The sequence below is a fragment of the Camelina sativa genome, chromosome 13, assembly GCF_030686135.1.
Source record: "Camelina sativa cultivar CO46 ecotype springtype chromosome 13, ASM3068613v1".
Classification (NCBI taxonomy): Eukaryota; Viridiplantae; Streptophyta; class Magnoliopsida; order Brassicales; family Brassicaceae; genus Camelina; species Camelina sativa.
In genome coordinates, this window is record NC_141892.1 from 1619541 (window position 1) to 1632684 (window position 13144).

The 13144-nt window shown below is 35.6% G+C and overlaps 2 protein-coding genes and 1 long non-coding RNA gene across 7 annotated transcripts; 1 reads left to right on the forward strand and 2 right to left on the reverse strand.

The window, feature by feature from the left end:
• Positions 1–345: 345 nt before the first annotated feature.
• LOC104734456 (uncharacterized) lies at positions 346–5221 on the forward strand. 3 transcript variants are annotated; one of them, XM_087481718.1, is made up of 9 exons: positions 646–992; positions 1110–2530; positions 2887–3005; positions 3344–3369; positions 3493–3928; positions 4027–4336; positions 4459–4624; positions 4710–4812; positions 4885–5221. In XM_087481718.1, the coding sequence occupies exons 2-9, from the start codon at positions 1343–1345 to the stop codon at positions 5000–5002; spliced, it is 2466 nt and encodes an 821-aa protein (XP_087337844.1). In that variant the 5' UTR covers positions 646–992; positions 1110–1342; the 3' UTR covers positions 5003–5221. The 3 variants fall into 3 exon arrangements, with proteins under 3 accessions (XP_010452342.2, XP_087337844.1, XP_087337845.1); XM_010454040.2 differs by having other exon boundaries at positions 346–992; positions 3344–3928; XM_087481719.1 differs by having other exon boundaries at positions 2876–3005; positions 3344–3928.
• Positions 5222–7789: 2568 nt separating this feature from the next.
• LOC104734457 (cyclin-dependent protein kinase inhibitor SIM-like) lies at positions 7790–8480 on the reverse strand. The gene has a single exon (XM_010454042.2). The coding sequence runs from the start codon at positions 8322–8324 to the stop codon at positions 7941–7943; it is 384 nt and encodes a 127-aa protein (XP_010452344.1). The 5' UTR covers positions 8325–8480; the 3' UTR covers positions 7790–7940.
• A 2107-nt stretch (positions 8481–10587) lies between these two features.
• LOC147929117 (uncharacterized) lies at positions 10588–12672 on the reverse strand. 3 transcript variants are annotated; one of them, XR_015578855.1, is made up of 3 exons: positions 12135–12669; positions 11642–11708; positions 10588–10976 (listed from the first exon to the last, which is right to left on the reverse strand). It is a non-coding gene; the product is annotated as an uncharacterized LOC147929117 (long non-coding RNA). The 3 variants fall into 3 exon arrangements; XR_015578854.1 differs by having other exon boundaries at positions 11623–11708; XR_015578853.1 differs by lacking the exon at positions 10588–10976 and having other exon boundaries at positions 11422–11708; positions 12135–12672.
• Positions 12673–13144: the final 472 nt, after the last annotated feature.

The following is a 13144-nucleotide window of genomic DNA, read 5'->3' on the forward strand; positions in this document are numbered from 1 at the left end:
GTGAAGTTTGAGCTTTTCCTTTCCTTTATAACCTTGAAAGGTCAAAAGATGTAGTCATCTTATCTTTCTCCATTTTAAATTTCTGGAGCCAAACCTTAACATTCCTAATAACCCAAAAAAAAAAAAAACACTTAACATTCACAACCACACCTCTTATAAGGTAGGCCAATGTTTTTTTCTCACAATCTTCTTCTATCTTTGTTTTCCTTTGTTGTAGGAAAACGTTTACTAAAGTTAGATCTTCATTTTCTTTTTTTCCTACTCTTGATGATGATTCACCTCTGACTTTTCAGATTTTGTAAAAAAAATTCATCATAGGCTTTGAATAGGTGCTCTTTTTATTTTGTTGTATTGTAAACTTGAGAAAAGCAAATCAAACTTTTCAGTTTTTGGGATTTTTTAATTATTATTAAGAACAATCCCAAAAAAAAAAAGGTTCTTAAGTTTTGGGAAGCAAATCCAAACTTTTAACTTAATACTGTATAAGATATCCTATTCATATTTACACACTAATTTTGTTTATTATTACAAGAAACAATTAAGAGATTACAATACATGACGTGGGATGAAAGGATCTTGCCACGTGTTGTAATCGTAGACCAGCTCCTCGCTTCCTTGAGACTCGCCTTCACCTATGCTTTTTTTAATTTTTAACAAAAGCGAAAAAGTAGACAAAATAAATTAAAAATAGATTCCAACAAAGCTAAATTAAATTATTAGTTACTGAGAAAATGACAATTAAGGATTTGATTTAATTAATTTGTTTTTTTTTTCTCTGGTCATTGCACCTTCTCTCTTAGACAAAGAAAAAAAAAATCCAATCTTTTTGAAGTTTTCACAATTAATAAATCACCGATAATTTTGTTTTTTCTTCTTCTTCTTCTTCATCATCGATCCTTTATTGAATTTGATTTGATTGTGCAATTTCTCGTCTTATAGGAGGAGCTTGGTTGTTCATCTTTATACCCATCATTGACGAAGAACACGAAGAGGTAACGTCTCGCTAATCTCAATTCCGTATTTTTTTTGTTGTTGATGATTTGTTTCGATTGGAAATAGAATTTGGGTTTTGATTGTTCAATTTGGCTGATAAATTGAATCAATATCAGGTGAGAGATGAATTGGAGAACAATGGGGTGTGAAAGTTTGAGCCTTTTGGGATGTTGGGATTGTGTGTTTTCTGGGATCTTCTCGGAGAATTGTGGGCACATGTAAATGCGTTGTTCTAGGTTTTGAGATTGAGTGATGGAGTTGCTATGTTGTTTTGTTAATCGGAATTGACATTAAATACAAAAAAGGAAGGATTTTTAGGTTTTGGGGTTTCAATTGAAGCGTCGTAAGGATGACTAGTATCCAGCCTCTACAACAAAAATCAGAGTCTAGGGATGATGTTCGTACCGAGTTTGAGCGTGGTTTGGAGGAATTCATGCGTGGGCACTTGGACGAGTGTATCTCTTTTGGCTCTTGTAGTTCTGTTCACAATCCAGAGGATGAGGATGAGGAGGGTGATCAGCTTGTGAGGAGGAGACGGAGGTCTGAACTTGAAGGTGACAATTTGGCTGAATCATCTGCTGCACAAAGGCGTCAATCTCAGATTTTTAGCCGATGGGCTGCAAGGCAGGCTCAGGAGATGATTACTACGATTGAGAGGAGGAACCGAGAGTCTGAGTTGATTGCGTTGGCTGGTTTGCAAACTGTCTCTATGCTCGATTCGTCTTTCCTTAGGGAGTCTCAGTCTCCATCTTCAAGGCGTCAGGGTGCTGCGAGCGAGAGGCCTAACACTCAGGCATCTGGAATTTTGCAGATGTGGAGGGAATTAGAAGATGCGCATGTGCTTAACAGGGCACGTGAAAGGGTGAGGGAAAGATTGAGGCAGCAAAGGAGTGCTGAGTCTAATACTAATTTGTCTAGCTCTACTGCATCGGAGAGTCAGGTGAGTGAAAACAATGGGGGTCTGAGAGACTCGAGTGAGAGTGAGAATGATTATGGATCCTGGCCGCGTGATCGAAATGAGCATGGGGATAATAATAATTCTTCCAGTAGGGAACAGTCTCCTGATCTTGGTGATAGCGAGAGGGAGAGGGTGAGGCATATCGTTCGTGGATGGATGGATAGTAGAACTAACGATCACTCATCTAATGTAAGACAGATAGACGGTAATCATAGAGCAGAGTGGCTGGGTGATACTGAACGGCAAAGAGTCAGGATTATAAGGGAGTGGATGCAAATGACAAGTCAGCAGAGAGGAGGAGGAGCTCGTGCAACACCAAGAGAAGATCAAAGGTCTAATTCAGAAGTTGATAGGAATCAAAATCATGACACTGCACAAGTTGACAGGGTCCATGTAGGGTCAGCTGTTAACCATGAAGAAGGGCAACCGCGTCATGTTCGTCAAAACTTACGGAGAGTAAGAGGTAGGCAGGCGTTACTTGATTTGCTTATGAGGGCTGAAAGAGACAGGCAACGGGAACTTCAGGGCTTGTTGGAGCATCGTGCAGTGTCTGATTTTGCTCACCGCAACCGGATTCAGGTTAGTTTCTAAAGTACCGGATTCGTTTTTGCTTCTTTGTAGGATATTAACTGCACTTCTTTCTCCTATTCTTTTTTCTATTGTGGAATTCTGAGATACCATTACATCTTTAACAATTCATGTTCTGTAGATTTATTTTGCCAGTATGATAAATTTGTTATATTCCGAATGTAAATGCTAAACAAATAAGTGTTTTGGTGTTTGAAATTTGGATTGGGATAAGAAAAAGTCTTTGAAGGAGCTAGAGATTTATCCTGTGTCATGCTAGGATTGGATAACAAACGTCATATTTCATCTGTATCTTAGCACCTTAGGCAATTGTAGACTGATTGATAATGCCATAAGATTTTCTGCAGTCGCTTCTTAGAGGAAGATTCTTGCGGAATGAGCAACCTGCAGTTCAAGAGAGAACTCCATCAATGGCTTCAAGGGAACTTCTTCTGCTAAGAGAAAGACAAACTGTTTCTGGCTTAAGGTAAGAATTCCTTCCAATTCCATTTCAATATCTAAGACAATTTTCTCATTCAGTTTCCTGCCACTATCATGTCAGCGATAAGATTTTAACTCAATCATAATAATACAACTATTCTACAAGTCCGTATAGGACTACACAGATGCGTAGTCTGATATCCCTGCATCTCATCTTCTCTCTCTTGTTCACTTAGAAACATATTTAAAAACTCGGCTTTTTTTCTTTCTGATTTTTACTTGTGTTCGCATTTGCCCTTTCATATAAATAATACACAAGTCCCCTCATTGGCGTTTAGCTTGATTGCTAATAATGGTCTAATCCTCACGTTGGTTCTGTCTCAGGGAAGGGTTCCATAACGGGAGGGAAGGTATTGTCCATGAACAGAGTAGCAACACTGATAGCGACAATAATTCCACAAATGCTCTTGCAATTGCTATCACAGCTGAGAATTCTCAGCGTATAACCGATGATGAGACTTCAACTTCTTCAGGACAAGGGAATAATAGTCCCGTTTTGCATGATGACTCGGAAAGCAACCTAACAAATGCGGATAGAGACTGGGAAGAGGATACCAATCAAAGAAGGATCTGGCAGGAAGATGTCACAGTAGATGAGAGGCTAAATTTGCAGGAAACAACGTTAACGCAATTGAATGGGTATGATAATACAGATATAAACCATGATGAAACATCGGTCACTGACATGCACCGAGAAACCAGTGGATTTACTGATGATGAATATCGCACACAAGAAGCCCATGGCGTTTGGCATGAGGAAAACTCTAGACAATCTGATGAGAACTGGCCTGAGACACGGCCAGAATCCCTAAGGAGTCGCCGTGCTGTACAGTTGAGAAGACTAAATAGGTTCCATCCGCCTGAGGATGACAATGTTTACAGCATGGAACTCAGGGAGCTGCTAAGCAGGTACTGAAAGTTTTCAACCACATTTTTGGATATGTTTCCTTTCTTTATTACCTATTTTCTGTTAGATTGATACTTTTTACCATCTTTTCTGTTTATAGGAGAAGTGTTTCTAATCTACTACATAGTGGTTTCCGTGAAAGTCTGGATCAACTGATACAATCATATGCTGAAAGGAGAGGACACACTCATGTAGACTGGGATCTGCACGGTACCCTGCAAACAGCAATCCCAGATTCTCTAGACCGTGACACAGACCACCCAGTATTTGTACGGAACGATAACCAGCTTAATGTCATCAATGGTCCACAACTGCTTTCAACTCCACCCGCGCCACCACCCCAGCCAATATGGCATCAAGAGTTGCATCACACTAGTTGGTCTCGTCACACTATGCATCGGTCTGAAATTGTAAGCCTTTAATGAAGGGTTTTAGCCTCGAGTCTTTAAATGAGTAATTAAACGTCTAAATGGCATGTCAGAAGCTTGGTTCAAAGGTGTAATGTAGATATTTTTCTTATTACTTGCATTAGGAATGGGAGGTAATGAACGACCTAAGAGGAGACGTGGCGAGACTGCAGCAAGGAATGAGCCAGATGCAGAGGATGCTCGAAGCCTGCATGGATATGCAGTTAGAGCTGCAGCGTTCGGTTAGACAAGAGGTCTCTGCAGCCTTAAACCGATCTGCAGGTGACCAAGGTCTGTGCTTAATCTACCCAACGAACTTTGTTTCTCATTTAGTTACTTACGTATATAGTATGTTAAAAGACGAGTTATGCAACAGGTATGAGTCCGGAAACGTCAGAGGATGGATCAAGATGGAGCCATGTAAGGAAAGGGACTTGTTGTGTTTGCTGTGACAACCACATTGATGCTCTCTTGTATAGGTAACCAATTAGTAGCTCAAATCTTTTGCCTCTCTCTTAGACTCAAAACTAAATAATCCATTGAATTTGCAGATGTGGACACATGTGTACTTGCTCAAAATGTGCTAACGAGCTTATAAGGAACGGAGGGAAATGTCCGTTATGTAGAGCACCGATTATAGAGGTAATCCGAGCCTACTCCATTTTATAAGCCTCTTCTAAAACATATGGAGATAAAGACAATGCAAGGAGAGAAGAAAGGACCTGCAGCATCAAGAAATGTGTTTTTGGTTTTTGCGGTTCCTAATAATTATGTAGTTGTAGTATCTTATTCAAATCCATATTTGATGTGTATAGTCTAATATTAAATTTACTTTAAAAAGGAAGAAAAGAAAGGCTCTCATTGATAATAAGACATGTCTAATTCGTACTTGCCTGAGCCACATTTTATTTAATATATAAGCCACTCGGATACTTTTCAAATAAGATCAAAGAAAGAGTAAAAAAACCCTGAAGCTGGTGGTATGGTGGTAAGGTACAAAACGTGGGTTAAAAATGAGATAGTTCTTCTACTACTTTAAATGTGTAGTAGACATGGCTCTTCTTTTGGCCACAGTACCATTCAATACTTTCTATTTTAATGCCATTTAGATGCTTGGTCTAAAACCTTCTCTATTTATTTCACCTCTACCCCCACACGTAACCTAATTTTCATAGGCTATTTAGTTACATATTCATTGCATCCACTATTTCGTCCGAACAACATATTTTCAATTCATTTATATACTATCAAAGTTATTTTGGATAACAGATTTAGCTGCTTCTTTTCTTTCTTTCCTTTTTGTGGCTAAAATGTAACTATAGTTCGTTCAGTCTACTTTTAGGGACTGAGCTGCGTGTGACCTTCGTTTTAAATTATTATATGATTAGTTTGCAGAATTCACGATGGTATATTGTACCATAAGAACCCGGCTAATTATTGTACCCCACTAGCCAACCTAATTTTTAATAACATGTTGTATGGGCTGGGGATACTAATATATTGAATAATGTTTTTGATATCATGTACTCAGATACAACAATCATGGTGATTTTTACGGCGTGTATAAAAGTATTACAGTTTATTGCAGGCACTTTTACGCACGATCTAATATAATATACACCGGATCAAAGACGATTAACAAACAATTAATCTAAGTGTTTTTTTTATCATCGTGCTTACCCACCTTTATCCACATTGCATTTACAAGATCTCCATCAAAAGTAAATCTACAATGTAAACTTTATTGTATCAATTAATTAACCTTTTTTGTATAAGTTCTCGTACTTTCTTTCTTTTTTCTTTTTTTGTATAAGTTCAATGTCAACCCATTGTTAAAGGTCAGTTTATCAAAATAATATGTTAGTAACATAGTAACAACAACAAATCATATGTGTTGATGTCCAGAAGTAACTCAATGAAAAATTCAATGTCCAGAAGTAACTACTCCATGTCATAAATTCAACTGTGACAGATGCATAGTAGTAGTGATTAGACGAATTCACAGTTTCTTTACAGCTAGTTTTAAGAATAATCCAACGTGGATATTGTGTGGCATGCATGGTAGACATTACAAACCATTCGAATTACTTATGGGCCTTCATCACTGCTTCACTAAATTCAACAACCATTCAATATTGCTGCTGCATGCATGTTCTTTTGTCGTAATCGTGGCAATGGTAGTGAATTTTATGTTAGGTGATTGTTCTGGTATAACGTAATTGTCATTAGCTCAACAGATTAAGCTGCAAACCATATGTGTTGGTTTTTTCAATCCTCCCAACAAATCAAGATTACTGCTGAATTATTTTTGAAAATACTATAATCAAATGTTTGTTTCTCAAACATATAAAACTTATTAGTAATAATAAAATCCCACCCGATCGATCTTCCGAGTACGTGACGAATGGGCACCCCTAATGAATTGTAGATTAATTTTTCTACGCGACGTCATCCATAACATTAAATTTCATTACATTACATTAATTTACAGATCCCAAAGCCGTATTTATCGTTCTTCATGTCGGTCCAAAAATGTCAGAGATCAACATGAATTTCCGATCAAACTTTATTTGATTACTTTTATATATATATATTAGCTTGCAAAATAAGCAACAATCTATTTTCTATATAAAAAAGAGAGTTGAAAATAGTTGGATCAAGGCATCATTATCTTTCTCGTGGCTTCTTACACAAGCACACACGTAATACACGCTAACCATTACAACATATCTCATCCAACCACAATCAAATCACTCACCTAAACTGTTTATTATCATTTTTATAACCTGACTAATTTACCTTTTCATTTTTTTACTAATGTCTTTCAAAGTTTTCAATATGACCTTTATGAAATGTCTGACTTTCAGTTTCAGTAGACATGATGTCATATAAAGTACATAATTCTCTTACTATATATCATCATAATTATGTTTATGTAAAATTAGATCGGAAGGCATAATTATGCGCAACATGGTATCACATAATAGAAATATATCGTGGCCGACAGAAATAATTGCTTGCAAAGGCAACTCGTTTTCTCTCCTTTTCCTCTTCTTTTTTATTCAGTATTATTTTGAAATTGTTACTTTTGTTTAATGAATTACCATCATAACCCATGACACAGAATTTCATAATCCACATACTACTATTTTGGATCAATTCAAGAGATTCATATATCCAATCTCAAAAAAAAGTACCTCAATCAGCTAATGATGAAAAAACGTACTTTTTGGCCACACTGAACAAATTGGTAAATGCTACTATAGGCTTTCACTGTTCAGTTTCATCAGTCGAAATATATATTATAACTTCATTTTTTTACTAAAAGATGATATATACATACTTGTGCATGCGGCTTGTTGTAAATTTATTTTAAGTTGTCGATAAAAATTACTGAAAAATGGGTTCATTCGTTTTCAAAACAGCTAAGCACAATTTAGTAAAAGAAAAAAAAGATTCCATCAATCGATCGCACATGTATATTTATAGAGTGGGTCGACGTGTAAAGTTGATCATAAAAAAAAAACATTACATAAAAATAAATAAAATTCGAAAAAAAGCTATTCGAAATTATGGAACCTTTAATGAGAGATTTCTCAATTATTGATCATCTTCGTGAACAAGAACGGAAACTTCTCCGCCGCGTGGCCACCGTGGTGGTGGTGGTGGATGACGTCATTGTCTGGTTGTAAACGGAGGTAAAGAAGCGCTCGATCTCATCTTTGTTGACGATGATCTCGTACTTGGGTAGTGACGTCATAAGCTTCCTCTTGCAAGATCTGACGCGGAGAGACGAAGGCGTAGAAGGTGGACGGGGTTTGTGCGGCGGAGGAGGAGGAGTAGTTGCGATGGTGGGAGGAATCTTGTGGTCGGAGGAAGTGGGAGTGGTGCAGCCGCCGCAGTCATCATCATCTATGTTGGTGTTGGATCGGATCTTGATGGCTGGTGGGAACTTCAAGATGGGCAGATCTTGTATTAACCCAAGATCCATTCCTTTTTTTTTAATGGAAATATTAAATTTATATGTTCTTGAAAGGGTTTTTTTTTTTGTTTTTTTTTGTGTGTTTTGTGTTTTGGCGTGTGCCTGAACAAATCTTCTTAGAGAAGTGGACTTGTAGGTTTCTTATATATATGTGCTTCTGTCTTTACATACATGCCTTTTTTGTTGTATATGTGTATATATTATAATTAGAGAAAGATAAGCCATGGTAGAAATAAAATCTACTACTACTTCTCTTCATTTACATTTGACAGATAATTAAACTAAGTCATATGCCAAGTAAATCTGTTATTACTTATTACTACTTCACAAGAGTTTAGATGCTTAATTATTAATATTAAATATGATTATGCTATTATTATTTTTATATTTTTGTCAACTATTGTTATTATTTTATTTAATTTTACGTAATAGTGGTAATGAAATTTCATACATGCATGTTCAAACAAAAAATTACTATAATAAGTTTCTTAGAGGAAATTTACAATGTATATGCACAGTTTTTAATGATTTGCTCTTCCTTAAAAAAACGTATACACCAACTTTAACTATAAATTTTACTGTTTTTATGTCAGTAAAAATACATTGTTTCTTTATATATTAAATATCTTTTACTTTTATCAACGAACCAAGAAAAAAAGTGTGTTACTTGGAGCTTAAAAAGCTAGCCACTAAAGAAAATTCCATAGGTAAGCAAAGAATATAGAATTTTAAGAATTGTTTCTACTGTAGAGAAACAGTTACGTAGTAATATGCATGATGCATCTATATATAATTATATACCGAGAGATTGAAAAGTCATCTTTGGAAAATGAAGAATTAAAGAAAATGTCGAAAAGAGGGTATATATTCATGGTTTTAGATTGATAGTTACGTCCACTAAAAAGAAGAATCAAATCAAGAATAGGGAGCCTATATAGAAGTAATTTTACTTTAGCAAAGATTCAAAGAACACATTTTCCGAAAAATCAAACCTTTATTAATGCAAACGTAGACTTATAAACATGCATATAAATATTACTTTTAGAAAAGAATCAGAAATGTTATATTATGCGAGTATAATAGATCCCCTTTAACATGCTTACATGCAAATTTGTTCGGTTAAAGTAGTAACATGCATATGTTTCAAAATAATCAAGGAGTAACATGCATAATATAAGAACAAGTACATAATAAATATTTCTTTTAAATTTTATATCAATAGTTAGGCAGATATATAGGATTCAAATTTTAGCTCAAAGTTTTTAATCTCTAGATCTAAAACGTAGAGGTTGGTTAGAATTTATGTCGTGTACCGCTAAAGAAACTATAGAGACATGTCATGTGTATATAGACTCTTCATGCGAATATATACATACATAATACGTATCTATATATATATACATTTAATAAGTATCCATACATATTTGAATAATTATATATAATTGAACTGAATCTAGAAGTCAGCATATACATGATGTATGAGTGTATACAGACATGGTTGCAAAGGTATTAAGGTAAAATTAGTGTGCAGAGAATCTAAACATCAAAAGAATTGCCACGTGTCGACTATTATGGAGGCATGTAGTGTGATGTAGGGTTGATCTGTGGATGCGACTGGGCGATATCAGACAGTGTTAAAGCCTCCCCCCAGAAAAAAAAGAGGTACAGATAAAGAAACAATCTCTGTGATCTTTCCCAGTTTCTCAATCTCTCTCACTCACTGTCTTTTTTTGTTGGTATCTTTTCCCATTTTTTTAACTTTTCCTTTTTTTAACACGAGTAACAAATACTATGTGTTTAACTGTTCCTTACGCAGAAATGCATGGACAAGTTTTGTTTTCTGGAATCTGGACCACTTTTTTTTTCCTATTATTGATCTTTTTTAACAACTTTAGTTGTTGACAACAAAAAAAAAAACGTTTGTTGTTAAGCGTTCGTGCTTTTAATTTTTTTGCAAGTTCTTGTTGAAAATTTGAACCATTTGGTATATATATCAACACTCTAGCATTGTAGCTTAAATATCTAAAAAGGTAGATTAATTAATAAATATTCTGCTTTGTATTGTATGTATATGATGATGATGTGTAAGAAATTAATATTCTCTCAGTCTCACATAGTTTGATGTTTAGGATTTTACACAAGACAAAGGGAATATATGATTAATTTTATTTTCTGTAATTTTTTTATTTTATTTATGACCTCTCATGATTTATTTTTTGATATTTTTTCACTTTCCCACTTTCCCACTCCATACATTCTACAACATCAGTAATTATTAAAACAAAAATTTATTAAAAATATTCAGAACATCAATATTTGAGACACAAAGATTATTCTCTAAAACATCAAACTATGTGAGACAGAGGGAGTAGTATTCTATTCATCGGTGTAATTAACCAGTAAGCTGAAAATGAGGAACAATTTGACAAGAATTTCGAACATGACATGATATTCGGAAAATGAAAAAAAAAATCCTTTTGAAATCTTGACCCTCCGGGTCAGAACCGGAGTGGCCTTAACCGGCTCTGATACCAAATGTAACACCCGTACCGTCGTAAAAGACGGAACAACATGTAATCCATTCGGTCTGGCCGAAAACGTTTCTTTCTTTAAAATTCACCAACGAACAGACTTCAAACTGCAACAATTGAACTTACTAACCTGAGAAAAAGGGAAATAAGGGGGTGAGTAAACAAGTTTACTCAGTGAGGAGATCAAACTCTGCCCACTGGACATACAATTATAACGTTCCAAATATAATCAACAATTATTACTTAGCTTAGATTCAGAATGTTTGTCAATCAAACAAACAAGCAAACATCTTATTTTTCATCAATAACTCCGATATTATTTTATGTAGTTTCGTGACAACTACCACATTAAAATATTTCTGTTTCCTTTATATTATTTGAGAAGTTTTACGTTCCATATAGGTTTGGCTATTAACACTTTTTCTGGCTCCCAAACCTCCTTTCTTAGAAGACCACGACCAATAGCTTGATTCTTCCCTGCTCGTCAGCGGTTTATGACCTGCAATGAACCCGTCGGTCCATAACAGTCCAACATCCTCAAGTATCTTTCCCTTTCTCATTCTCATTCTCATATATGTTCATAATTATATTTATAATATAATATATGTAAGTTAATTTGTAACATCAGATTATGTAGCTAATGTGCTTCACATATATCATGTTACTAACAACCTATTTTACCATGCACACAAATCCACACAAACACTTTCAATCAACGAACAATTCTTGAGTTTATACTCAACAACTATCAAAAAGTACATAAGGAAAGAGGTTACTGTTATCCGCAAATACCACCTTCACCTTAGCCATTTGATTGTGGAACTAGCCTCAACAGAAGACCCACTTCAACAACAATCTTGGCCTGCAACGGATTAAAGATTATTCCCAAATAATAATTCCATGATATAATCTAATATCCAAACCAACTTCTAAGTCTTGATAAACTGATTTGGTATTCCCCCAATTAAATTAATTAGAATGATTTAATAATTAAACTAAACCAAATCTAACTATTTAATATTAACCACCAGTACACAAATAAATCCACGATCCCAGCTCTCGGTTTAACAGAAATCCCTAAACCAGACCAGAATATTCATACTCCTCCACCATCGACTACACACGTGAACAACAACGCAAGACAAGTCAACAAACAGTCCCAATAATTAATTTCGGTTCTGGACTCTAGTACACAATTCTGGTTTAGATTGGTTTAAGCTTTGGTTTAATAATCAACATCACACAACATTAACTAACGAACGACACGAGATAAGGTGCAGCCGATTACCTTTCTCGGCAATTACTCTCGACAGATCTGACCGGCGGCTTGACATCGACACGGTCATTCAAGCTTCAGCGGTTAGGTCCTCATAGCTCAACAACGAAACGACAACAACAATCATAAGACAAGGTCAGTAACTTCTTGTGCAAGCTACATAAGAAAATAGGGTTTCCTTACCCTTAAAGATATATCTGATGGACCATGACTTCTCCGGTGACAATGCCTGACATCTCCGGTTACCGACGGTGGCAGACTAACCAGCGGTGGTGACCGACGGCTGTGAAGGCTCACGTTCTTCTAAGCAACGCTACTTCTCCACAAGACTCACGACAACAACAATGCCTCTCGATAACTTTCTTCTTAGTAACAACATCACCAACAAGAAGATCACGACTTCAGATCTCCAAGGATCAAGATCAAGCTGCTAGTGTGTTTTTAGGGTTAGGTCTGCGTTTCTCTTTGACGGCAAAATGGAGAAGGAGATACATATACAACACACGACATTCCTTTTGTCGTTTTAATCATTTTGCTCCATTTGGGCCTTTTAATGGACTGATCTTAGTAACAGAATAAACAGGCCCAAGTATAAAAATCGGGATGTTACATTTCACTTCATGTCCTTTTTCATAGGATACCAAAACGATACCGAGAACTCGGAGTGATTGGGAAAATTAGAGAGCTACAGTACATATAGCTTAAATGGTAAAACCAAACCAATTTGGAGAAAATTTTGAAAAAAGTATTGGGACCATTAACTTACCAAACCAAACCCCATCGACTTTTCTTGATTCTTTCCTTTTGTCCCCATACCATTTAATTTTGCGAAGTCGTTACGTTACTATTCCGATTGATCCAATTGACGATTAATAAATGTTTAGCTCTTTTGGTCAGTTTTGATGTGGACATGAAAGAAAGGGAAGCTTTGCACGGTTTAGCTTTTCTAAAGTTTTGTAGGATTTAATTATTATTGGTCCCTCTATGTTTACTAGATTGCAAAAATGGGTTTGTTGAAGCGT